Source organism: Takifugu rubripes, chromosome 20 (genome assembly GCF_901000725.2).
Source record: "Takifugu rubripes chromosome 20, fTakRub1.2, whole genome shotgun sequence".
In the NCBI taxonomy this organism is placed as follows: Eukaryota; Metazoa; Chordata; class Actinopteri; order Tetraodontiformes; family Tetraodontidae; genus Takifugu; species Takifugu rubripes.
The window spans coordinates 7,160,550-7,188,082 of NC_042304.1; the positions used below are offsets into that span (position 1 = coordinate 7,160,550).

Below are 27,533 nucleotides of genomic sequence, written 5' to 3' on the forward strand. Positions count from 1 at the left end.
CTAAAGTTCACTGATCTGCAAAAAAGACGACAGCACATTTATAATAAAACATAAAGAAATATAACACCCAGCAGGACATTTACAACAATTTCAGTGTCAGTGACTATAAACGATATGTTTAGACATTATAGTACTTATGCAATCGAATATCTCGGAAATAAATCTTGTACACTGACAAAATGTATAAATAATACACGTTTTCTAAAGAATGAAAAACCTTTGCACGTGCTTTGTTCATTTATATACATCCCTATCAGGTCTCCATGGTTACATTTCCCCACCATTGGTCACCACCTAAAATGTGCATCAAAACAATCTACAGTCTCCTTTGAGTTAGAAAACCGATTTGGACAGTTTCTAGCGGCGTTCTGCGAGAGGTAACAGTGTCGCGGGGAGCGCTCTCACCCCCCCCACCCCCACCCCCGGGTGTATTTTCCGCTACTCTGGGTTACAAACTTCGGGGCCTTGGCATTCTTTGAGCACCACTCTGCTTTAATGTATTCATGAGTGCGGAGAATGTGAGCTGGGATCGGCTCAGAGGGAACAGGGAGGTGAAATCTTTAATGGTGACGCCAAAGATTTGCGTGTAGAGAGGGAGAGCAGAGCTGTCGAAGGCTTTGTAGAGGTTAAAGACTGGTGACACTGAGCGCGGCTGTTTGGTCTGGTATTAATGTAAGACTTACCGTAGCTTTTGTATCCCCCAGGTGCTCTGCACACGCTTAAGAAGACACAACAAAGCGTTAGAAATGTTATCAAATCCTCACTGATTTCATGTTTGTCATATACACGTATCTACAGTTTTAAGGGTCTTACTAAAAGGTCTTAAAAATAACAGTATTTCACATTTTGCAGGCAAAAAATGTCCCCGTCCTGGCGGCTGCTCGCACACAGCCCGAGCGCTCAGATCATTTTCATGTTGAACTTGCGCGCCCCACCCTGTCCGCCGCTGGCTGCAGGCCCGTCCACCTTTCTGAAGGAGTACTCCACCGAGAAGTTGTTCTTGTGCTGCCCCCTGCCCCGACTCCACACGAAGAGCAGAATGAAGCAGAACAGCACCACCCCGAGGAACATGATGCAGCCCATCGCCGTGGATATGAGGATGGTCTTCAGGTCCAGAGTGAACTTCAAGAAGACTCTGGTGTCATTTAGATTAGTGTCGTTGAGATCGCCGGCGTAGTAGGTGCGGTTGGCCATCAGGGCTGCGTCGAGCGGAAGCCCGCTGACTGTGAGTGTAGCGAAATAAGTGTCGTTCCCGCCGGCGTTGCTGGCGATGCAGATGTAGGTCCCGCTGTCCATCACCTGCGCGTAGCGTATTTCTAAAGTGCCCTCTGGCAACACAGTTAAACGTCCGTTGCTCTTTGTGGTGATGCGGCGGCGTTGAGGAGAGATCCAGAATATCACCGGCGCCGGCTCGCCTTCCGCTCGGCAAACGAACGACACCACCTGGCCCTCGCGAGCCGATATCTGCTGCAGCTTCCTGTTGCGAATTTTCGGCTTCTGACACGTAAAGTGGTCGAAGAGCGCCGAGTCAGAAAAGGCGTTGAGGGCCCGCCCCTGCACCTCCACGGGCGCCGTGCACACCGGCGGCGCGCCTTCAAAATCGAGAGTTTTCCTACGCTGGAGGATCCAAAGCAAACGGCAGTCGCAGGCCAGCGGGTTCCCGTCTAAGCGCAGGGTCTCCAGAGTGTTGACGGACTGGAAGGCTCCCTCTTCCAAGGTGACCAGGTTGTTCATGGAGAGATTGAGAAGGCGGATCTGCCTCAGACCGCCTAGTGCATATGGTTGCACTAGGACCAGGTTTGTGCTGACCAGATGCAGCTCTTTCAGTCTAACAAGGTCCCTGAGAGCCCAGGACTCCAACACAGAAATGGGGTTATAGGAGAGATTGAGGCTGGTGAGGTGAGCCAGGCTGCGCAGGGCAGAGGTCGGCACGGTGGTGATGTTGGTGTGCGTAATGGACAGCCAGGACAGGTTCAGACCCTGCAGGCTGTGAGGGGAAACGTACTCTAAGAAGGGCCAGTGGTCGATCTCGAGGCCCCGCAGGTTTCCCAGCTTACGAAAATTCTGGTCCTCTAAGGCAGAAATGCTGAGGTAGCGGAGTCGCAGTGTCACCAGGTTCTGCAGGTAAGACAAGGACTGGCTGGACACAGAGGTCAAATTGCACCTCTCAATGGTCAGCTCCCTCAGACCCACCAATCCTAAAAAGGCCTTGTTGGAAATATAAACCAAGTCGTTGTCACCCACTTCCAGCGTTTTCAGGCTTCTCAGGTCCTGGAAAGTAAAGTCCAAAAGAATCACAATCTTATTCTCACTGAGGTCCAAAGAGGTTAGGTTGGACAAGCGCGAGAACGCCCCCATGGGGACAAGTTTCAGCTGGTTGCCTCTCAGCGACAGAAATTGTAGGTTCTGGAGGGAGGAAAAAGCATTGGGTTCCAGCACGCTAATGGTGTTGTCGCTCAGATCCAGCTTTTCGAGCCGATGATACGGGAGCAGATCGCCGTGCTCCACCCAGCGGAGCTTATTCGCGCTTAGGTCCAGGATCTTGGTGTCCACCGGAATGCCGTCGGGGAACGTGGACATGCGTTTACCGAAGCAGGACACGGCCTTGAGTTTGGCGATGCACTCGCAACGTTGGGGACACGTTTGGCCCTGGGTGACGCTCACGGTGTTGATGAGTGACAGGAAGAGGAATGTGAGGCGCCAGCTCACGTCCAGACGCAGGCTCAACCCCATGGCCTTCGCTTTTGTTCTGCCGCCTCTCGCTCCTGCCTTGGAGATCGATCACTGATCGCACCTGAGGAAAGGGGGGAGGAAAAGAAGGAGAGAGACAAGGAGGCAAATTAATTAAACTGAATTCACCCACAAAAGCAGCGACCAAGCACTTTTAAAGAGAGGAATTAGAGGATTCCCAAGACTAATTGACCCGGTGCACGAGTGAAATTAACGACAGAGCTCCAGGGAAATACCCAAAGGACCGGATCTGTAATCAGGTGGAACAGTTCACTTTGCAATTACCACCTGCTTTTCGAGCCAGAAGGTTCCTCAGCTGTGAGCAAATGTTAATGTTAAAATACTTGAACCCGTCTGCGAGCACAGAGGACAGAGGTCAGAGGTCAGAGGGATACGAGTCACACGCATCACAATAACTCAGGCCGTCATGACATGTGAGGGTTTATGAGAGGTGCCGAGCCCGTGCGGGGGCTTCATATGACACCCGCGCACCAGCGCCGCTGCCCCTCCATCTGCTATAGGATGTCGGCAGCAGGACGGTAATCCCTTTATAAACCCGTTGTGAAATGCCAGCAAACAGGACGGACAACAACACCGGAAAACATAATCCGTGACATCATCGTAACTGAGGTTTGCTGGGTGGGAAAACATATTGAGAGGCCACGACTGACTGACGGTAAAAAGATAAAAGTACGCACATTTGATGCCTGGGAGGTATTATCAGTACTTAGCTGATGTAGTAAACTACAGGAAAGTTTACAGTGAACAAAAAGGGAAAAAAGAACAGACACAAAGGCCATCAGCAGTATGATTAAATGGTCATAAAAGGCAATATGGTGAATGTAGGCTGGCAAAATGCCACAGACAGCAAAAAACATCTAGAAAAGCCAAATTTAAAAAAGTTTCCATGTATTTTTTAAATACATGTGAAATGTTTGCAAGGCTTATTTATTTTTACAACCTTTGATGTGGTACATTTTACTTGCAAATATCTAATTTTACACTAATCTAGTATCTGGATCTGTTTGGATAGGAAGAGGGGATGTGACACTATGTTAACAAAGTTGCAGTTAACAAGGTAACTTTAACCACAGAACATTTGATAACACTTGAATCAAGGCAAAATCAATTGTAGATGTTGTGAAATGCTTTTAGGCGTCTACTGCTGTGACTTTAAAAGACTTCTTTTATGGTTAATTGTTTATGAATCCTTGGCGTTGTTTTGTTCTTTCTTTGAAACAGCAACTCACCTGCCTCTGCCAAGGTTTTAAACCTTTTCCCCGACGCATAAAGACAGGTGGCCTGAGCCTGAAATAGAAGGCCACAAACATCCTGCTCCCACAACATTTCAAAATGTCAGTCACATGGCCGTCACATGGCCGGCCCCTGAAACCCATATCTGCTGGCAGTCCCTCTCCATTAAGCCCAGAGGCCCTGGCCGGCTAATGCAGCGCAGGTTAGCAGCAGATTTATGGAGCGGCGCGCCGCACCGCAGACGGCATGTTAATACTGACTCCACGCAGAGCCGCCGACTGGCTACTGTTACCGGCTGGAAAGCTTCGCTCAGAAATAACCGCTGTGGTATAAATAAGAAACAGAGGGAGCAGCTTAACAAAAAAATCCACTGGACCGGTTCTGATGGCAAGCAGTGCTGCGAAGTTACCTTCTTCCTGACCTTCAGCTCCCAGAGGTCACCAAGGTCAAAGCATCAGTGTCTCGGAGGCAGAGTCGATATTCCGCTCTGATACGGTAGAATAAGTAACGTAGGGACCAGTTTCAAAATGGACAATAGCGTAGGTGTGTATCGTTGTCATGGCAACGCCCGCATCATCTTCCCCTGACGAGCCCTCCTCCACCTGCACCTCACTGCTCCCGATTTTCCGCACCTGTCCTCCCACCGAACTCCCCCCAGACGCAACGCTCGCGTGCTCATTAGCGATTTGGTAATTATGGAGCCTGGTGATGTCATCGACTGCACGATACCCATAAATTTCAGCATAATTCACAATCATCTGTTGTATAGCAGTCAGAAAACACTGACCCCCCCATCCCGAGCTGCAGTCGGGAAGAGGGCAGACATCTTGCTATGAAAATATCACAAAATCTGTTTGTGTGTTGCTCAGAGGAGCGTTAGATCCAGGCACCTGGCAGCCTGCAGGAGGGGGGCGGGCTGGGGGCCAGAGGGTTCCTAGTTGAAAACCTGGATCAAAGACTGGAACAGTGGAACCAGGACAGTGGACCAGGACAAATGACCCTTGAGATGCCCCCAAATGCTCAGCGTGCCTGAGGGTAGCTCACCCTGACGTGACACCTCTCTCTTAGCTGGAGGACCTGGAGAAAACCAAGTGGAGTCGATAGTTTGGTGTTTATCTGAAGGGATTGTACGCTTTGGTGTTGGGTCCTCCACAAAACAGCCGGGACAGAGACTCAGTCTGACACCATGACAGTGAAAATCGGAGCACAAACGAAAGGCGATGTTGGAAACTGCAGCTGACACTGTGACACAAATCTGAGGTGACGCACAACTCTGCGAGAATTCAAACGCAAACAGCACTTTTCTGCGGCCGTCATCCCATTTAAAATGGAGGCGTTATTTTATTGAACTCGCCTGGCATTTGTTCCATTAATAAGTTAGTCAGATTAAAATATTCAGCGCGTCAGGGACAGACAGTTGCACACAGATGAGAGTGATCCATTCAGAGGCGAATGGAAAAAACTGGGAGTGGGATGTGATTAAAATTTAATTAAAGAGACTTTGCCAGAGGATTTGCTGTTGATTCTTTCCCTTTCAAGATCTTTTGCACAACTCGCATGGGAGCTGATGCAAACAGGGGTGCTGATTGGTGGAGAGAGTTGCTGGACCTACGTTTTGTCCCTGCACACCAGTTTTTTCTCGGCTAATATGGCGAAAAGTCCACATTCCCAAGCAAAAGAGAAACTGGTTGATGATTGATTTTAATGCCTGGTTGATCGCAGCATAAAGCACTGCATTATTGTCTTTTGTTTTATGGAGTTCCTTAGCTAGCCTAGCTTCTGTTCATGTGCTTTCTGAAGCAGAATTTCCAACGAACTGCAGACTGAAATGAACCAGAAAAGGAGCCGATCACCAGTGACGTTCAAGACAAAGAAAAGCGGAATTTCAATGACAGCGGAGCCATATTTAGACGGTGGAGTGGGCAGGAGAGCTGCAGGGGCATCGGGGCACAACGAGATGTTCCGACACCTCTTCCACTCATCACCTCTTCTGCTCAAACTGTTACATCATTTAGTGCTGGCCCCAACATTACCTAATCCACAAGCTATTTTAGTTCAAACAGAAGCTGTTAGGGCTGGTGGCTAATGTGCCTCGTGCAAACGCTGCCCTTTTTGTCATGTGAAACCATTGGATCAGAGGGCGTTTGTGTCTCCACGTGCGTCATCATGAGGACTTTAACACATGATTGGAAAGACTTCACAGATGATGTCCAGGAAAACCACACAAATCAATGCCCAGGACACGCACAAATGTTTCCCCACTCAATGCGTCTGTGTCTCTGAGGATGTGAAGACCGGGGAATCGGAGGGGGTGCACAATCAAAGCTGCTTATGTTACAGCTCACATCAGGAAAAAAAAAATCCAATTAAAACAACACAACAATGTATTCGTCTGTCTCGCTCCTTCATCCACGAGTGGTACCATTTGCATCACCGGAGGAGGAAAAAACAGGTCATTGTTGTATAATTAGAAGAGAATTAAACCCAGATGAAGTTTTCAACAAAAAGAAATGTGGTGAAATAACACAGATTGTTCCAAAAAAAACTGGGAAAGAAAAAACCACAGCAACCTAGAACCAGTGAAAGGGTAGCGGTGTGTTTTTGTGGTCTTATCCAGGTCTGTGGTGCCAAAATGGACAGGAGGCACTTGAGCGCCTAAGGAAGAAAAATAGCACATCAGTGGTTTTTCCTTCAGCATCATGCAAAAAATAGTACATTGTCTGCAGTAAGACGGGAGCCGCCAGAGAACGGAGGCTGGCGATGATGATACGGCTGCAGGACACGGCTGACGAGCAGCAAGCATGTTTGAGGGTGTGTAGGTGTAGCTGAGTGTTCTCCAGAAAAGGCACACGGGCCAAAGGATAACATCCATAACAGCTCCTCCAATGGCTGTGTTCTCACTCAGATCCACCGTGCCCACTCACTGCACTTTACATAATCGCTGTGTGTGTGTGTGTGTGTGTGTGTGTGTGTGTGTGTGTGTGTGTGTGTGCGTGCATGTGTGTTTGTGTGTGATCGTCCACCAGAAAGTAAACGCATTAGTCATTTAGGGAAGCCATTGTCAGTGTCTATCAATCCGTGCAGGGAGACCCTGGTGCCCACAGCGGTGTGGAGTCCAGACTACCCACACACATTTTCACACAGGCCATTACACACACTTACCTGATGAGAAAAAAAGGGGGGGTAAAGGCAGATTTGCTCGATCCCATTAAAAATGCTTTAGCCTTGCAGTCTTGTGATGGCTCATTATCACTGGCGAGGCCAAGACATGAGTTACTACATCCAGGTCGGATGCATCCATCCTGCAGCGCACCCTTGGCTCTTCACATCCATGCACACACAGACACACACATCCTTCTACTTCAATCTTTGTGAGGACTTTCATAGACTTATTTGCATTCACCAGCCCATTACCCCAATCCTAACCATCCCAACTACCCTGCTAAGCCTGGACCTTAGCCCAGAAATTGAGGAGGAAATGTCCTCACTTTGCTAGTAGAGTGGGTATTTGGTAGCAACTACAAGAACACACACACAATCCTAACACCAGCCTAACCTAAATCCAATCCCAGCCTCAAACTTAAAACCCCATCGTATCCCTCAATGGTGCTTTAAAGTTGTGAGGACCAGCCAAAACGTCCTCACTCTGCTAGTGGAATGAGTATTTTGGCCCTCAACATCTCTAGCACAGTACAAGGACACACACACAGTTTTCAGAGTTAACACACACATTCATGCACCAAAGACACAGCAGTGGGAGCAACTCGGGCGCTGCATGCTGACAGACATGAAATGTTTATGGAGCCCCGAACGGGACTCTAATTATAATAATGGCGTGCATCAAGATTCTTAAATTGCACTTCTGTTCAAAGCAGCAGCAGTGAAAGAGAAGAGCACAATGGAGTGATTAAGATTGTGTCCGACCGTGTGTCATGAATCTTTCATGAGACAGAACCGTTTCGGGGCTTGCGGACGTAAAGGCTTCAATGAGCGGGAGTTAAATAATTGAGGATGTTATGCTGCGTGCCCCACTGACACACAGACTTTGACCCCAACTGGAGGTGCGGCGGACGCACATCCAAGAGGTACAAACCTGCAAACCCGTCATTCTGGACGAGAATAATGAGAGGTTCTTCTGTTGCTGACCTTCCACTGGTGCTGTCAGACAGGCAGATGGACTATGGTGGCATGCAGAATTTTTAACAAAGGCCCGAAAAGTGAAACTGATGTTGAAAACAGAGAGAATTCGAAACAGAAATATGAGAAATGCAAATGAGGTCAAACTGAAGGAGTTGAGAGTGAAAAACTCTTCTGGGATGAAATGGAGTAAAGTTTCCACGCTCACGAATGAACCAGGAAGCAAAATGTAACAAAACTGTTATAAAAGCTTTCCTGGAGAGGGAGGAACCAAAAGGGAGTTTTTTGGGGGGGCGGTCGAACTTTGAAAAGGAAGATGTAAACGGGTCCGTATCTCTGAGCCAGGCTCATGGATGTTCTCTGATGATTGCTCATTTGCATGTTGTTTTGGAAGACTGCATAATCCTGACGGGTAAATTGTGCAAAAAAAGAAACAAAGGGTTTTGCTTCGATTTTGTTTAAATCGGCTTAGATGAGAGCGACACAGACGTCTTAATCTGACTTCCATTTGCAGGTGATGGGACCAACCAGCGGTACATTTCAAGCTCCCTTCTCATTTAGCTTCATCTAATGTCCACCACCGAAAGGTCATTTGGTACCTCAGTCAAAGAGGCAAAACCAAAGGACATAATATTAATGGATTTCTATAAAAATGGTGGACAGCGAAGCCTCACTAACGGCAGATGGGTCCTGTAAGAATGGAGAACCTTTGGAGCATCATAATTTGAATAAATGAAGGTGGCAGTAGTCAAACCAAGCTCCTGCTACACAACAGAAGTGATTTATGCGAGACGCACCGCAGCACTTTCCTGTCTCTCGGCATAAAAACACCAAAACGAAAGAACGCGTTTGAGCAGCAAACAGAAAACGTGGTGTATCTACAAATAAAGCACAGGAATCTTTGTGTGCGAGTGAATAACTTGAGGCACAAATCAATACGCTTCTTTTTTCATGAGGTTTCGTCACCTGGCATAAATCATCCGAGAGAACAGTTGGTCTGCGTAACCTTAGGAACTCATTTGCAATTGTAACAGGATCAATTGTAGGGGCTTTGATTTATGATATTCAGAGGGGAAGTTTAAAGACGCCCAGCCAGAGTGGCTCCGGGTTCACTCAAACGCAGACTCTTACAGGGGCCACAGCCCGTCACTGTAATGGAGGGCGACACGCTCTCCCCTGCTCACACACAAACGCACAAACACACACCATGTGTGTCCTTGTGGATTTGAATTTATTGGATCAATCCGAACGCATTTTTTCCCGAGCAACCTTCTCCTCGGTAATCTATTACTGAAGTGGGATGATTATTGCCATTAATATGTGCATATTTGCAACGTCGACAAAATCAACGTCCCCGACTCTCTGAGTGGAGCCTCGACCAAACTTCTGTTCCAAGTATCTGATGAAATGTTGAGTTTATAATATTTGACAGTAGCTCGTTGTCTTTTTTCTCAACATTCACGTTTGATGGACAGGGTCAGAATGAGACTCCCTCCCTTATTATATCAAATCATATTTAAATGAGCATCATTTCCCAGGACAGACACTCCTGGAACACGTGGCGTCCTCTCCATTGTTTGCTCGTAGACGTTTACACTGGACTAACACTCGTCCATCTGTGTTTCCAGAAAGCTCGCCTCCAGATTATTGCCCCAGGCAGCATCTGCTGTTATGTACATGACAGACTGTCCTCCAACAAATGAGGAAAAGAATAAATCCCAAAGGCTGTTTGTGCAGGCAGCTCGTTGTGACCTACAGCTCCATATTAAAATTGTCATGTGCAAAAAAACCAACTATCTTTTCTGGATTCCAGCTACAGATGTTCAGACAATGCAGGACGTTTCTAACAAAACACAGCTCCAAAAGTCATGTCTGAGCTCTAAGGAGTTCTGTCAGGTTACTGCATGGGTTACTACGTGCATGAGGCGTCCGTGCTGTACCTCCACCTGCCAGTAGGGGCACTAGTCATTTATACAGGATGTGACTGGAATGGAAAACTTAGTCAAATCAACTGAGGAGCAACATATTAGTATATTAATCTATGCTTGGATTTGCTAATATTTCTATTAATATCCCATTGAACTAGCACAATTAGAGTAGAAAGGATTTGTGGCCTTGACTACAGCCTGATTAAATACTAAAGATAATCACTGACACATTCATAGCTTCACAAACGTTGCTTGTCAAATCCCCCACCTCGATGGTTTTATTATGCAGACCCTCTTCAACCTTTTACCATACTGGATACTGTAATACGTTCCCATTATGCCTGTAAGATAGAGAACTGGGGGAAATTTAACACAGACGCTGTTGTTACCCCTCTTCACCAATTAGTGTGACACAGTAGAAACCTCTCTCCCCGTAGGTCTAAATTTGTACTAATAATGCAAATTCATCAGCTGGCCTCGACGCTTTATGCCAGAATTTGCAAGTAGTGAGGAATTTTCATGCGGCTCTCTCATTTAAAGGAGTAATAAATCATAAACATCCAGAGAAAACCCATTGAAGGACTCTTCATGCTGTAATTTCACATTGCTTAACTCAAAGTGCCATCGGAGGTTAGCATGGTCGCCTTTCTTTGACCCCGAAAGTTTGTTTTTTAGAGGGAAAAGGCAGAAAGCCAATGAGAGATGAAGGTGGGTCGTATCTGGCATCTATTTCCTGGCGGGATGATCTGTTTGGCATGCGGCTTTTCATCACTGCCACGCCACTTGGCACTCACGCTCCACGTCCAGAGGAGCCGCGACGCAGCACAGTGGGGCTGGGATCACACTCTGCACGCTTCACCACTTCATCTCAGCAAACACCTGCTCAGTTGTCACAAAACAGACACACAGACAGGCGCCACCTCTCTGCTGATGACTGTTGTGCCTTTAAAATCCAGTGACTTGTTGAGGAGGGGGAGGGCGACCGTCAAATCCTGTTGACAATTATCACCTGAGGATGGGATGCGCCATCTCCTGTCAGGAAATCTGGAAATGATGTCAGCTCTAATTCTTTATGTTCTGTCTCCGTCCTCGTCCTGTTTCTGCCCCTCAAGGTCAAAGCATCACAGGCTTAAATCTGCTGGAGCCGCTCTAATCCTTCTCGGAGCCTGCGAGCTCTCCATGTCCTTCTCATTAGATTCCTTAAAAGGATCACTGTCTTTTCCACTTGGCTCTCACTGCCTGCTGGCTGCCTCATCAGCGGGGCAAATTACAGCCCGTTATCTGCACTTTGAGTGTATCTGAGAGGGGTCCACCGTGTCCTGCACCGTCCTTGACCCCTCCGCAGAAAAGCGAGAAGTGTTATCTGCACCCGAGAGGTGGCAGAAGTCAGACAGAAGGGCGGCAGGAGCGCTGAATCTATGTCAGTGCATTTCACCTCCAATGGGATTTGTTTCTCGAATTGCTGTTTTATAATTGGGGGGCGAATGCTGCCCTGGATGTCCTGTGAGAAGAGCTTGTCGCCGCACAAATAATCCTCAAGTTTTCCATCAGCTGAGCTGGATTCACCACTATCCATAATTCATCTGTGGTGTCCTTAAATGAACTGGAAGGTGACTAAAGGCCATCGTCTGCGGGGTCAAGGTCCTGGTGGACAACACCTTGATATGCAGGGAGGCAGAAGAGGGAAGCGTGTGAGACTGTGCACATTGCTGCATGTGTGACATGACAGCAGTCATGGACTTCTTTGTTTGGAAGTTCAAATGCCTTTTGAACCCCTCCCACGTCTAATGCATTTAGAGTGCTCTATTTGAAGTGGGAGGGGCTTATTTCTCAAACCGAACACTAGAGGGCAGCAAAAGAACTCACTTTTGGTGATGCTAAAATATCTAGTTGATGAAGAGTGAGCTAGTCCACCTCATCCTGCACATCATCCTCCTGGCATTTAATTTCATGTTTTTCAGTCAAATTCCTCGAGAGTCTCATTATCATTAGTCTCCCAAATCGGATTCAGAAAAATTATAGGATATAAAACTGTAGATATTTGATTATTTGCTCGTTAGAACAGAACATTGTTATCTTAGTAATATGTGTCAAACTGTTACTGCAGTGACAAAATTTTAAAAAAGCAACTCGATCGCTGCATTTCAAATCAGATTTGATGAATGAGCAGAACAAAAACTGACAATAGAGCTGACGCACAGGACACGAGAAGACAGCTCATCATTCACGACAACTGATGATGACAGGCCGACAGCTCACGGCCCACAATCGCTCCGCTCAACCACAGCGAATTAAAAGTTTGAGCAAGTTTACGAAAGGAAACAAAGCTCCTGCAGAGGCACATAAACAACCAGACAAAACATTCAAACACACACGTTTGGATGCCAGAATTCATGAAGTTTTCTCAAACTTCCTAATAAATATCACCGTTCAACACTTTATTAAAGGTGCATCTTAAATCTCTGTTATTTTTGATGGTGCAGTCTGTAATGAGCGACCATAAACCCAGACGGTCGGCGCTTTTCCAGTTAATAAGATCTGCTGGGAACACGACAACACCAGTAACTACTGCGTGTGTGTGTGTGTGTGTGTGTGTGTGTGTGTGTGTGGTGGTGAGACTGAGCTGACTGCTGCAAGAGTGAAGGATGGAGTCGGAGAAAAGCAAAGAAAGGGACCTGAAAAGATTAAACAGATGAAGAGCTGCTGGAGCCTCTGCATGCTGGAGACGGCTGTAATCTCATGGGTGCAGCAGGTCCACAGCAGGTAATCTCAGACCTGATTTGCAGTGATTACAGTCAGCAGCTAGAAGAACGCGCGTCAGGTACCTTTCTTTTTCTTTGAATCACTGTTGATTTTAAACAACCGCTGCCAACAAGCACCTCCCAACAAAGAGGTCCTTTTTCGATTGAAACCCAGCAGCTCTCGGCGGTGGCTGCAGTCGGAGCCGACCGACACAGGCCCCCACGTGACTGACGTCAGCTGATTTCTGTCCTCAGAGTGACTTCTCATGTGACCCTCGTCCAAAATGTCACAAAATGTCAGAGCTTTTCTCTAACTGCCAAGTTGGCTGAGCTGAGTTGGACGCTCAAATCTCTGCCTGTGCTCACAGAGACGCTAGCTTAGTGCTAAGCTGTCAATCATTTCCGACCTGTCCTTCATCACTTCTCTTTCTCTGTCTTGTCGTACTCTGATATGCATCTGCGGAGCTTTAACCTGCAGAGCAAAGAATGCCGCGGCTGCGTTCCTCTTTATCCCGTATCCCAATTCAATCCCATCTGAGATCATCTGACAGTGACACGGAGCCCCCATCTGCTCAGATGAGGCTTCGTTAGGTCCATTCCTGCATTCCACCACGTATGTGCAGTGTGCTGTTGCCTGAAGAGCATTTCTAACCGGAACGAACAAGTCAGCTGTTTTCTTCTCTTTTGACTCCTGGAATTATTGTTTGCAGCCACTGCAGAGACAGTTTCTGTTTGCGTCAACAGGAGTTTATTCAATTATTTGATATGAGCACAAATATCCTCCAGCCTTCTTGTTCAAATATCCGATTTTTTTGGCAGGTATAGATGAGACCAGACAGAATCTACTCAGAAAAATATTGGTGCCAATAATTCTAGTCTAGTCGTCACAGCGTGGGATCAACATTGTACAACAGGCTGTTAAAGCCTGTTAAGGTGTTACAAAGACAACTAACAACTTGACAGTCCCTGCTCTTATTATAGTACTATATTGTTGCTCTTTATTCATTTCTGAAATAAAACCTGTCAATGAATGCAGCGCTCTTTAGTTTGATAAGATTTGCTTGTTAATCTCAGGTAAAATAGGCCCATTTGGGGAATTTGCAGGTGTGAGTAGCTAAAATCCACAGGTGTCCTGACCAGAGACCTCAGTCTGACACAGATGCAGCGGCCGGCGCCAGATTACCCCCCCACGCACTGATGAGATGTGCGGAGACACCCATGTTGTGGCCTGTTGTCCATATTTCAGATGAGCCTGTTTGTATGGCCTAATTCGCCATCCCGCCCTCTAATCCTGCGCCTCGGGCCCGCTGCCATGTTGCCCCGTCCGCTTCCTCTCTCTCCACCCCTCCCATTCAGCTTTAATCTCGCCGCGGCCAAGACGGCGAGCCGTGAATCAGGGACACTTGAATGTCACAAACAGCCTGGGCTGAGCTGCGAATGTGTTGCAACAATCCAGCCGGTGGATGAAGTTTAAGATCCTCTGATTTCTGCAACCTTGAAGAAAACAGCAGCATATAAACCAGCACCGGCAACATGGCGGCACACCAGCGCTGGTTACAGGTCTGGATAATAATTACACAACAGTCACATTTGGGATTCCTGCTTAATTATCCAAGAGTGTTAATTACGGGAATATTTCTGATGCAATTAAAGCAACTCGAGCAACGGCACCAGCTGCACGTTGATTCATCATCAATATCCAGACAAGAACTCATTCGGGCTTTAATTTTTTTCCCTCTTTGTTCTGACGGAATGAGGAAAGGAAATCTGTCTGTAGCTACGAGCGAGAAGAAGATGGGCCTGTATCTGTCGCGTGTCGTCTGCGAGATTAGCAGCTCCTTAAGAGAAAGTGAAGACAGGAGGAGAAAAGAGGAATAAAGTGTTGACCATGTGGAAAATAACAGGGGAGGCCACACAAAAAATGGCTTCGAGCGCACAAGGATGGGATTATTAATGGAATTTCAAAATACGAGCAGAATGAGGGTGACAGACGGATGAATTAGAGAAGGTGATGAGGGATTATACCGCTCCGTGATTTAGGAGGAAGAAAGCCGGAGAAATGGATTTGCCCAAAGTGAAGCACTTCAGAGGAACGTGGACTGTGTGCGTCCTGCTGACAGCCACACTCGCCCGTCTTCCAGACATAAATCTCAAGTCTGGAGGGAAATTCTCTCAATGAATGCAGTTCTGCGGGACGAACCCCTGCCTAACAGGGACGCCTCATGCCGGACATGAAGAAGCTCTCAGTGAAATCTGCTGAGGAGCTGCGGACAGGGAAAAGTCAACAATGGGGAAGGACAAAGGTCGTCTTAATGAGGGAAGACAGAAGGTGGAGGAAAGAGGAGCGAGAGTGGATCGAGGGTGACGAGAGGGAAGAGATGTTGACTCAGCCTCACTCCCAGGAGGCCTCCAGCAAAGGGAGCTAACGGGATCAAAACGGAGGGATACTGATGCTCAACTCTTGTTTTTCTGTCTTTTATTAAAGTCAGGAGGCTCAAATAACACTTACGTGATGCTGGGGGAGACGGTGAGCAAGTGTCCTCAGACGGGATCAAGGCACCACGCCATCTGACCAAGCAACTGAGGCGGATCACGGCACTTCCTGTTAGTGGGCATGCACAGGGAGGGGGGGGTGCTTTGGGTGCAGTGTAATTGGACTCTGTGCCATTAAACATACTGCAGATCTGACGTGGCGCACTGGCTGTACTGGGACGAAGCTGCATGCATGCTGGATGAAACCGAGAACCACTGTACCATACAAAAAGGAGAGAAGAGTCCCCACTGTAAACAGACACAACCACAGCCGCTGACGTACAAATTATTCAGAGATGTTCAGAAAATGGGGAACAAAAAAGCAAGAGGCAGCCAGTGGGAGTGATGACTGTTATTTAGGGCCGCAGGAAAGGGAGGCAGGCAGAGTCGTCCCGGAAAATAGAAGATTTGTGTTCTGACAGGGCGGCAACCGCCTGTCATCGGCCATCAGGCTGATGTGTGATTGTGTGACCAGGCTCTTCAAATCATCTTCTAACCATAGATGGACCCGTGGAGTGGAACTCTGCTGCAGTCTCATTACCAGCTCCCATGGTAAAGTTCCCCCGACGTTCCCAGGCAGGGCTTCACTCAGATTGTGGCCAAAGGCGCCGATTTAAAGCCGAGGGAACGCGTCAGGAGGGCACCGAGCCAACGCGTCTGTGTGACAAACAGAAATCTGCACAGACAGGAAGCGCCGCAGATGGTGATCAATAGAGACAAACAACTGTACGCTTCTGAGGCGGCGCCCCCACCTACAAAATGCGGCCCCAGCACGCAGGGCGCGCAGCTCCCATTTTATGAGCCCGCGTAACGCCCGGAACACAACAGAATCTGTCAGTTCAAAGCGAGCATCCGCCGCGGTCTCCTGCTGTCCTGATGCTTCTGACAGGCAAACGGAATATGTGTGCGCCCAGAGACGGATGAAGGCGAGTGTGTTCAGTACAATCTCAAGTCACCCATCTGTCACGGTCATATTTGGGCATGTACAGCTGCAGTTTTATCATTTGAAATGATGTTTTTTTCCCCTCTCTCCAGGCTTTAAAACGCACTGAAATGAGAGACATTCTTTACTGCACATAGAAGGAAAATGGCCATTCCAAACCCTTCCGCCTAGCAGAATGCTATCAAATCGACTGAAAACACTTGTTTCCAGTCAAACTGCAAGGTCGCTAGAAAACAGCACCTCCCGTAGATGAACATCTCTGTGATTAAGAAACGTGTAGCGCTTTTGTCATCAGCCAGATGGTCTTAAGGCTACGAGCTCAAAAAGCACTAATGAAGCCAGCGAACAGCTCGTCTCACCTTGGCGCGACCCCTTATTGGGGGAACGAGATGTAATCCAAAAACCAGTGATCGCAATCTTATGTGGCGGTGAGTGAATGTGTGTGTGTGAGTTTGTGTGTGTGTGTTGTGTGTGGTGACGGGGGGGTATCAGTTAGCTAAATGGCGTTAAAGAGCTCCGCTCAGCTGAGAGCAGCAGAGAGAGAAGATAAGTGGGTTAAGTCCAAACATTTGGAGAAATGGGTTTTATTGTTTTTGAGAAAGATCAGAATTAGCTGTTTGCTGCTGCTTTTAAGCATTATGTCAGATCTAAGCCATCAGGGACGGCACCTTAAAGAGAATCTGACTGATCCTGACACATACTCAAAGAATTAGACTGTAAGGTAATTGGCTACCGACCCCACGCCATCAAACTTGAATCAGTTATAATTAGAAAATTGCACATCTGAACCAGCTGGGCGTTTCAAGGTCCAGGATTAAAGCCTTTAATAATCTGTTGAATATTTCCAATAACCGTGAAATACTAATGGCTGTGTTTGTGCTCAGAGTATTAATGTTGGATCCTATCTTCAGTGCTGGAATGTTGTTTCTCCAAGCTTGTAGTTGATGATGGATAAAGGCATAAATCTACTTTTCCAGTTCAGTGCTGGAAAAACTTGAGGATGCAGGCGTGACAAAGTCCAGCTTTGCCCCTGGTGAACAAATAAGGTCAGTCTTTGGAACTGGACCTTTAAACATTATGAGCGGCTGACGGCTCACACTGGTCCACGAGGGAGGCCACGAGTCTGAAATGAGCCGTCTGTGGCAAAATTGTCTGAGCTTCTAGCACTGCTAGAGCCGCTTGGTCAGCTCGTTAGCATAGCGGTGGGGGCGTGTCTTAACTGCAGGAGCCCCGCCCATAATCAAGCCATTCTTCCCTAGTATGGAAGCAGCAATGTCTTAAATAAACTCAATTCAATCTCTTTCGCTCCATTTTGTCATCTTACTTAAAACATAAAAAAACAATCATGACCAAAAGACAAAGAGAGAAAAAACCAAACCAAAACCGCAAAAACAACCTCAACAGTAAATGTGAGGATGAAGGGATGAGATGCTGGCTGAGCAGTCCTGCCTGGACCAGGAAATTGATTCGATGCGCTGAAACATGATTCATGTTTGATGTCTGAAAAGCGTTGGGGGGGGGGTGGACTCAACGGAAGAGGGGGGAATAAAGAATAAAGAACATGAATCTTTCATCCCCATTTACATCAACAGTTCAAAGTGGGTGCTCACAGTTCCAACCTCTTTCCCGCCCCGGCATCGATCACTGACAAAAACGAAGCCCCTGCGATGGAATTCTCGCCAGTAACGGCGGCCATGTCGATCCCAACACATCATCATCGCGTCGTTAACGCGGCCAGCTGAACGCGTCGGAGCTCAGCTGCAAATTCTTGTAGATGACAGGACCTCGTTGAAGCATGATTAATTAATCTAGGATTTAATTCCCTTATGCTGAGTTAAGTGTGTCTGACCACAAACGCGCCCATGTGTGTGTGTGTGTGTGTGTGTATAGAGGGTGCCACAGGCACCGATTTTTAAATCCAATCCCAACGTTTTAGGGTTGTGGTTGATGAAAATGGAGAAATGTAAACTGATGATCTGGTGTTCGGGATGACATCACTGAAGAGAGGTGATTAGGGAGACGTCTCCCGGGCGGCGTCCACAGAGCGGCCGCGATGGGAGTGGGCCCGCAGGACACAGCTGGTTTTTTACATCCACTCAGAATACTGTAAACTGGGTCTGCCTGGCACAGCTGCCACAAACGTGATTAATCAAACCGAAAGGAGTGACAGCACCGATGGCGTGAAGTGAGCACATTTACACTGCAGCAGAGCATTGTGGGAACTCCACAGCAGCAGGACCGGCCGTGGGAGGAAGGAGTCAGAAACAAGCAGGTGCAGCGTTTCTATTTACAGAAGCGAAGGGAGTGAATGTTGCGTTTAATCCTCTCGCGTCAAGGACTGAGGACAACTTCGTGTTCAAGAGCTGCAACGGGAAGATGAAGAACTGCGGCGGGAGCGAGCGGCGGCGCCAACGCTCTCTGCCCCGCTGACACCGACTAAATGCTCTGGAGGGGACATGTGAGGGACCGTAAAACGTGGAGCCGGAGTTCAGCTTACGCCCGGAAATAGACGCCAGGGTCTCTGTCGGGGGGGTATTTTTAAGCTTCTTGTGCTTTAGCAGGAAGGGAGTTAACGTTTGAGCTCGTGACTAAATCATCTATGGACGTTTTCCGAGTGTGGACGGTGCTGGGTGGGAAGCATTTATATCACTCTGCCACGTTTAGATGGCCTGTTTGACCTCCCAACATTAAATGGGTTTACCTTGTTTTGCTCTCTGTCTGTTGGTCCATCTTTCAGCGCTGCGTCATCTGGAGGCCTCTTGTTTAAATGTTCTTTATGGTATGGATGTGGCCTCCTCTGGAGAGCGCGGGCGGGGGCCTTAACTCTATTTTCTCCAGAAATCTTATTCACGGTGGTCAATCCATACAGGAGAATATTGTTTTATGGTTAGCCGCGCACGGTATAACATTGCTGTTGCTGCCAGCCACAACAGAAATACATAAAATGAAATGAGCCGGGGAGAATGGCGGGGATATAAAGCCCTCAAATAGATTGTGCTGCGGGAGACACTTTTCTGGCTGTCTGACTCAAAGACTTGAAATATCGCATCAGCTCTCGATTTGAATTGTTGATCTTTCAGATTAAGACAGATTAAAGGAGAATCTCCATCACCTGTGGAACAAAATGAAATACTCCGGGAGGTAGAAGCTCTCGTGGAGCCTCTGAATTCCTCTAAAGTGCGTAAGCTCCGCCCACCTGCACTTCAGAGATTCCTTGGCTCCTCTTACTGGGCTTATGTAACGCCGCTGCCATCTCATCACGGATTCTTCTATCCAGAGAAAACATGAAATATGCAGCATCCAAAGAGCAACATCTCTTTTCCTCCCATCTCTTCCCCTCCACAGCGCTGCGGTTTCAGGCGGAGAGTCAAACAACATCGATCAGCGGGTCAAACCGGACAGTTGGGTCCAGAGCTCAGGGCCGGATGATTGAGCAATAATAATAAGCAATGCCAGAGAACGCTGGAAAAACCTGGCACTGATCTGTACGCAGAACCTGAGACCCTCGCACTCATTTTGGATGGTGAACACCAAAAGAAATGACATCATCGAAGCCAAAAATCCCACATTCAGTGAAGACGTATCGACTCTTGCATTGCAGCACCTTTGCAGCATCGCTCTGGGTTAATATATAATTCCTTTAAAAACCAAACACACTCCACTAACGGCTCCATTAGAGTCCAGTACAACCGTCCAACTAATGTGTTTAGACCCAGACTAAGATTTTGACTTAAACGCCTCTAAGTGGAGCAAAAATCTCGCATCACATATCCCAACACAGGGGGGATTGTGGGATGTATGCAGATATACTGTAGATTCTCTTGCACCCCGAAACCTCTTCCAGGTTGCCTTCCTTGTGATTCATTAGCAAACAGGAAGCATCGTCCTGCCCGGAGAACTGCGGCAGCGTTACCACCTGGAGGTTACGTAAGGGTGAGGACTCTGGATCCAGCCGCTGTCATCTGTCCCATGTTTGGCCCCCCTGAAACTGAACCTGATGCAAATCTCAGCTCCTACCTACCGAAGGAGGTCGTCAGGCTGGTGGATAAACGGGGCAGATGCTCTCTTGGCTCCACATGAAGGTCTTTTCTGGAACGTGCCAGCCGGCGAGTGAGAGGACGGCCAGCGCGAGCGGCTACGTTATCGTTTCAGCTGGACATCTCGCCCTCGACAGCTGACATGCCAGCGCTCCCGCAGGTAGCTGACCGCCGCTCAGGGGGCTCGCTCTCCCCTCTCTATCTGCACTCATCTACCACTTCATACTCCCGCCTCCACTCTCGGCTCCGGCCGCCCCTCCGTGCCCTCGTGTTGCTGACAACAGATGCATTTCTGCTTTAGTTACCTCGTAAATCCTCCAGCACTGAGCTGTGGCAGCGCTGCCTGCGTTTCCAGCCCAGGAGGAGAGAAACTCAAAATGAGAAGGTGAGCGTAGGCGTGGTAACGGACAACACTAACTAGACTGATTCAACACTGCGCTCCGAGCTGAGACCGGTCCGCATGCGTTTCATTACTGAGGCATAAATCTGCCACACTGGGGAGTTAAGTGGCACCTCAGGAACCATTCAAGGCTGCCACGTGATCGTGTTGTTAAGTCTTCAGCTGTGACCGACATCAGACCCTATTCACTATTTAGTGAACTAACTAGGGACGAAGTGCACCATGCTAAGTGAGGAGCACCAAAACCTATTTAGTGCACTCTATGTATGAAAAACAACTGATGCTCCCTAACCACACAATACATCCCATCATCCTTTGCGGTTGTATACAACAAGCTAGACCCGATGATAAATTTTACGTAATATTGAAGTTAATGATTAATGATTAAAGTCACCGTGGTAATTTAACAGAAAACAACTGAGTGCGTTATAGTTCTATTTGTGTCAAAAAGCTTTTTTTTTTTATTTAAATCCTGCTCCTTAAACAGTGATTAGGGAATGGTGATGGAGCGTGTGATGTCGGACACAGGTTAGAATGTTAGACCACAAACGCTGCTGTTGCCTTCAGCAGGACTCTACGAGAGAGCAACTCCCTGATTAATACGCTGCCAGTGATGATGAAGATGAACAATTAGGTAACAGCACAACAAAGCACCGCCCACTCTAAAACAGTCTTTCATAGTTTGGAAGATGCCGAGACATTTTCCTGGAGCTGTCACATCCTGGTGGTTTTGGTGGAGCACAGGCAAGAGCTGGAGCTGTAGGATGCATTTAAACACAAGCACCAGATTCAAGCAGGTGCAACAAACTGCAAAAGTGATGGGTTCTACCTGACCTAGCAAAGGTTTTAAAAGCATTAGTGCTATTAGATTAGATTGTTTCCATTATGGCAGCTTGAGCCTCTGCTCCTGTTTATTCTTCAGATTATTAGATAATAAAATCCTGACCTCACCACAGCTGCCAGACAGACCACAGCGATCAATATGAGGGGGAGTTGCTGAAGGGCAACTTATCGTGTTAAGTTTGTGCACTTATTGTATCTTCCCACCTTCGGCTTTCAATAAGAAAATGAGCAGAAGGAGACCAGCTGAGTAAAAAGGTGTGCAAATATTCAAATGCTTGATTCTGCCTCCTGGAAAAGATCGCTGATTAAAACTTTATTTAAAGGTTGCTGAGACACCTGATGCCCACCCCGGCTCCTTTCCTCCCTCTCTGCCTGCTATGCTCTTAATAGTCTAATGTTGCATTTTTAATATCACCAAAGGAAAACTCTGCAAGGCAAAATAAGGATGCTAAAAGATGTCAAATAGAAAAACAGCTGCAATATCGGCTATTTAAATGTTTATGGTACAGCATTAAAAAACACAGGGATCATTATCAGAGAACTGTTATCAGACCTTCGCTGCAAGAGGAGCAGACTTTTGTCACACTGATACCAGGTGCTGATCCACTGAGGCTGCCGATCGATCATTGGGTCCCATCAAATTTCTGCACCCAGCTTCTACCTCCCTGCATAAGAATTGGAGAAACTACCAACAGACTGGCATTTTTTTTAAAAATGCTGTTTTCTTGCGTGTCACACGAACACCATCTCTGGGATCACAACAGAAAATGGTGATAATAATAATTAAAGACCGTTATTGGAGATGAGGACCAGCTTAGTTAGACTGGAGATCATTCAGCTGAGACTGGAGGCATCAACTAGTGCTCCAGAGAGCAAATCACTCATCACTCATCAGGTCATCCATCAGAGGAGCCATGACGAAAACTGCATAAAGGAAAGCAAGTGACAGGAAAGACAGAGGCGTGTGTGTGTGTGTGTGTGTGTGTGTGTGTGTGTGTGTGTGTGTTAAGTTGGAGCTCACCCCGGACGAGAACTTGCACAACGATCCTTCCACATTTGCAAGCCTGGAGGTGATCTAATCACTGCCGGTCGTCAGCTCTGGCTCGGTCTGCACGGGATTCTGTTGCTCCTGAAGCATCTGAAGATCCGGAGCCTCCTCCTCCTCCTCCTCCTCCCCCTCTTTCTCCTCTTTCTCCTCCAGACGCAGGAGCGGCAGCAGCAACAGCAGCTGCTCTACACCGCATTCATTCAACCCCGTTCCCCTCCGCCTCTGCTCTTCTTGGCTCCGCTGCTGAATTATCTTTTCAAAATGAAGTCTGGGACTGTGAACCCCCCCTCACTTGCTCCCCTTCGTGCTGCAACAGCAGCCGAGGTCTCCTCCAGCGAGCTTCAGCGTGTCAGAGAAGCGGCGAGTGCTGCCACCGGCGTCGGCACGCAGCTCGGACTGATGGTGCGCTCGTTTGCTTTTGTGCGTACGTGCATGTGCCCGCGTGCTTGCGCGAGCGTTTGTGTGTGTGTGTGTGTGTGTGTGCGTGTGTGTGTATGTGTGTGTGTGTGTCTGCGTGCGTGCGTGTCGGTGTGTGCGCGTGCGCGTTCACTGGGGCTCATTTGCACTGTTGCCGCTCTCTCTTTTCACTCGCTCGTTCTCGGGCTGTTATTGTGCTGCATTCAAGTCCTGTGGGGGAATCAAAAGACGGGTCCGGGTCACTGGTGGTGAAAACTATTTAAAATACTCTGCAAGTCTGCGGGGACAGAGTGTCTGGTGTCTGGTTTATGACGGTATAAAATGCAAAAGCTTAAAGGGTATTAGAACCAACGCAGAGCACAACGTTGCGTTTCAAAAAATAAATAAATAAGAAATATGCTGTTAAAATATTTTTACGCAGTCTATGGAAACACCTGTGTATACTTGTACCTCATGATGACCAGCTGACAATCTCCAACATTCCTGTTAATATACAGCTTGAGCTGACATCCAGCCTAGACAACAGAGGCGAGTGGTGTCGCCACCACGCTGTTTATGAAGCATTAAAAAAACTGTCGGTGCAGCAAAGAGGCGGCCGACACATGAGCAGCCCTGTCAGCGAGAACGAGGAGGACACAAACTGTTTCCTGCTTTCCTTCCTGGCCCCGGGGCCAAATTCAGAGAGCGACCGCCTCAGATCTACACCAGGCCCAGAGAGGAAGGTCTGAATCCACCCCCGGAGGCCAGAGGAACACGCCTCTATTCATGAAAACTACCACCAATAGTGGGTCAGATATGCACCATAGAAGCCGCCCTGGTGTCATTTATTATTTCACATTTACCGTCACTGGGATTATCCAGTAACTCTCTTTGTCATCACAGAAGCGTTCGTACGTCCCCTCGCACAGATGATCTCATGGCGTTTCCTCTATCATACGCCAGCGTTGCCGAAGATGGATCCACCCACGCCGCATCCAGCCATCCGCTCACGGCCTCCGCTGAGCGACAGCTGCTGAATACGCTGACACCGGAGAGGCCGGTGGAGGTGGAGGCGGCGGGCTGCGCCAGGTGGTTGAAGCCATTATGAAGCGCTGACATGTGGATTGTATTTCATTCCGCGGTGAGCGGCGAGCGATGCCTTTGCCCTTTAGATGGGACTGATGAGCGAAACATAATGTTGTTTTGTATCAGTTTACCGCAGAACCCGCAGCGCACGTCCTTTCAAATGAGCAGTTTTCAACCTTTTTGACCTTTCTATTTCAGTTTCACTTTTCCCAGATTTGATATCAATGTCAGTGTTTTAAAATGGGACCAATACTTCCAATTGTTCCGTAAAACGCTGGGAACTAGATGTGTTTACTTAAATAATCAAAGATCATCAAAGACACTTCAGTTGGTTAGATTGTGCATTTACTCACCACCATAATAATTCTTCTAAACCTAGCAGGAGACCCTCGGGAAAACCAATAATAAGTTAGATGGACTACATTTCCCATATATCCCCAGACCCCCTGGATGTTCTCCCAGAGAAGCTGGAGGAGGTAGCTGGGCTTCCCCAGTGAGCTGGACCTGTATAAGCAGATGAAAATGGAACTCAAACACAGATTAAAATTGAAATTAAAGCTATTCCCTCAGTCGTGACCTTCAGCTAAGGTGTGTCACAGGAGAGCCCTGAATTTCTAAGCAGATAAACGTGTTCAATAACAGTTTTAATCAGAGTCTTCTCCTCATCCCTTCCCTCCTCACGGAACACTACATCATCACGTGTAATGGAAGACAAATATGATTCCTCCAGGCGCCTTCAGACGTCTTTTAAATTCCGCCGCCGCTTTTAAAGGGAGCTCAAATCTGAGCCTGAGGCAGTGCAGGAGTGTCACATCCAGGTGAAACTGGAGTCTGCTCCCAGCTCCTCCATAGTCTGCACTTCCCAGGCTGGAGCATTTTTCCACATGCTCTTGTCTGCTGAAAAACCAAGAACAATCAGGGCCGAAATTTCTCTGGGACTGCGTGCGCACCGACCGTTGTGCCTCTGAAGCCCGCACTGAAAGCGCCTGCAGTCCGATGACCTTCAGGAATCTCATTATCACTTCAGCCAGCTTCACAGCTGGAGCGAAAGTTCCGTAGTGGCTTCATGGTAATACTGCAGTAATGATGGCCATACTCCCCCACCACGCTTCATCCCTGCAGGCTGCTGGGAAGTCCAGCTCGTTTCCAGGCACTTTTCTGGGTGAATATTTTCACAGGTTTCTGTCGAAGTACAGAGGACGTGGGCGTTGATAAATACATCATACATTAAACATGAGGCCAACGTACCTGCCCAGCGTGCAGACCATACATCAACCCTGCGACTCACCCTCGTTTGTCAGGGCAAAGGCGGCGCTTTCCTCCGCTCCCTCCCGTGTGGGTGAGAAAGTGATGGAAAAATAAAAACAGTCCGCAGTCACGGTCACGAGTCCCAAATAGCCTGATGATCAGTCAGAGCAGTCTTACAAACGCTCCGTCCGTCAGTCCTCATTCATTCATTCATTTGTTCAAAAAAAGAGTTGATGAGCGCATCCATTACGCAATGTCCATTATAAAGGTCGGCAGTCACAAGAAATCAAATTGCTAATTGATACCTGGAGGAAAATGTGGCAGAGAAAAGCTCATCTTCAACCCTGCAATTTAATTATGGTTCGCACCATCAGGAGGATAAATTACCATTAGCCCTGTGCTGCAGCTTTGTGAGCTTTAAGCATCCACGACCACAGCTCACCTTGACCTGGAGGGCATTAGTGGAAGCTCACCAGTTCCGTATCCGAGAATCGCCCACCGGGGCAGACAAACACATGCCGAGTTAACGGCCGCGGAGGATTTAAAAGCAGCGCTGCTCATTATTTCACACCCACTCGCCTCAAGAAGAAAAAACGAAAGAGAAAAAAACATTTTCTCTGAATAAGGCGGGAATCAGAGGCACATTATGTGCTACATTCTCTTTCACGAGCTCCAATTCTGCAGCTTCAGAGTGACGGTGTGACCGTAGAGTAGAGAGCGTGAAGTGGCTTTTCAACCTTAGCTGGGGCTTGTTCTGAATCGGGAAAAAACTCCAACCCGATGGTGTTGAATCACGAATCGTGACCTTTAACCCAAAAGGTCACCTAAGTCACATTAGTGCCCAGCCGTGAAATGATGCAGAGCGTCGATGTGCTGCAGCGGCCCTCGCGTGTTCACCGCGGCTCACACTTGCTTTTGGTGCACAGGAGGGTCTCCTGCAGCCCCGCAGCGAGTGGCGTGCTGAGTCCATCTGCCCTTTGGCTGCTGTTGGACCCTTCAAACAGAGTCCGGCTCTGCTGCAGCTGTGAAGGCAGCAGCCGCACGAACAGGCGTGTGTGTGTGTGTGTGTGTGTGTGTGTGTGTGTGTGTGTGTGTGTGTGTGCGACAGCAGACACGCGAGCTCGATGCAGAAGGCTGCATGAGTAATCAGGGCTGCCCAGATAGACTCTCAGTCCTGAACTCAGAGGTGACGCTTGCACTCCGCCGGCACCGCAGATGCACAAATTCGTCACTCTTATGAGCACAACGGAACGCACAGGATCAACAAATGAGGAGGCATAATGCACATCTGTCACCGCCGGTGCACCGAGCTGACGATGCCTCCTCTGGACTTTGTGCTGGGAAATGAGGAGGACGTACAGACGGCAGCGAGCACAGACATGTGACAGGGAATTATGGGGGATTCGAGACACGTCAGTCATTGGAACTCCAGACACGATGCGATCGTATATTTCGCCTGTAATAAATGTGGCAGAAGTGCACGTGGTGGAATTAATTTCATTGGGGAGGCCCCGGACTGGAGGCTGTCATCCATTACACGGCTCCTGGACAGTCGATGAGTATGAGACTTATGATGTGAGGCGCAGAAGTGAGAGCTCTATTGCAGCGCAGCAGCATGAGTCATTTGTTGGTGTTTTCATGCTGTGTGTATGAGTTGTGCACGTCGGAGCACGCGCACGCGTGTTGTCAAGTTGGAGAGTTTGCGCGCCCACAGGCACGGACAAAGGTTAGTGACTCACTAGAGCTCAATCGAAGTAGGAAAGAAAAATGGAACAATATAGAAAACGCGAGAGTGGTTTGAGCGGTGACCGCAGGACGGAGAGAGAGGAGCCGACGGGGAGCGGGCAAGGACGAGGACGGAGGTCTGGGGGGGGGGGCTGAAGGACCCAGGGGGACAAAAGATGAAGTGTGTGTGAAGAAGGATGGTGGGAGCGAGGGGAGGTTGAAGTGGATAAAGAAGGGGCAGACGAAGGCCGTGGGGGGACGGAGAGGAGGAGGACAGGAGGGAGCTGGGAGGAATCACACACACAAACACACACACACAGAGTTGTGTAGTTTTGAGCAAATATGGCTGCATGCTCATATGGGTGCACGTGCGTAGTTACAGTCTGTGCCCTCAGTCAGAACGGTGCTGGAATCAGCCGGATGATCGTGTGAAGAGGGAAACGTCTGAACTCCAGCAGTGTTTTGACCCGTCAAGAGATACTGAC

At 48.1% G+C, this 27,533-nt stretch overlaps 1 protein-coding gene across 2 annotated transcripts; it reads right to left on the reverse strand.

Moving 5' to 3' along the window:
- Window positions 1-411: 411 nt before the first annotated feature.
- lingo3a (leucine rich repeat and Ig domain containing 3a) lies at window positions 412-23,192 on the reverse strand. 2 transcript variants are annotated; one of them, XM_029828595.1, is made up of 2 exons: window positions 20,287-20,504; window positions 412-2,794 (listed from the first exon to the last, which is right to left on the reverse strand). In XM_029828595.1, exon 2 carries the CDS (start codon window positions 2,731-2,733, stop codon window positions 901-903), a length of 1,833 nt encoding a protein of 610 aa, XP_029684455.1. In that variant the 5' UTR covers window positions 2,734-2,794; window positions 20,287-20,504; the 3' UTR covers window positions 412-900. The 2 variants fall into 2 exon arrangements, with proteins under 2 accessions (XP_029684455.1, XP_003974102.1); XM_003974053.3 differs by lacking the exon at window positions 20,287-20,504 and adding an exon at window positions 22,567-23,192 and having other exon boundaries at window positions 414-2,794.
- Between the last annotated feature and the right edge of the window lie 4,341 nt (window positions 23,193-27,533).

Coding starts and splice junctions, on each gene's coding strand:
- lingo3a (XM_029828595.1), bottom strand. CDS start 2,733: ATGGGGTTGAGCCTGCGTCTGGACGTGAGCTGGCGCCTCACATTCCTC.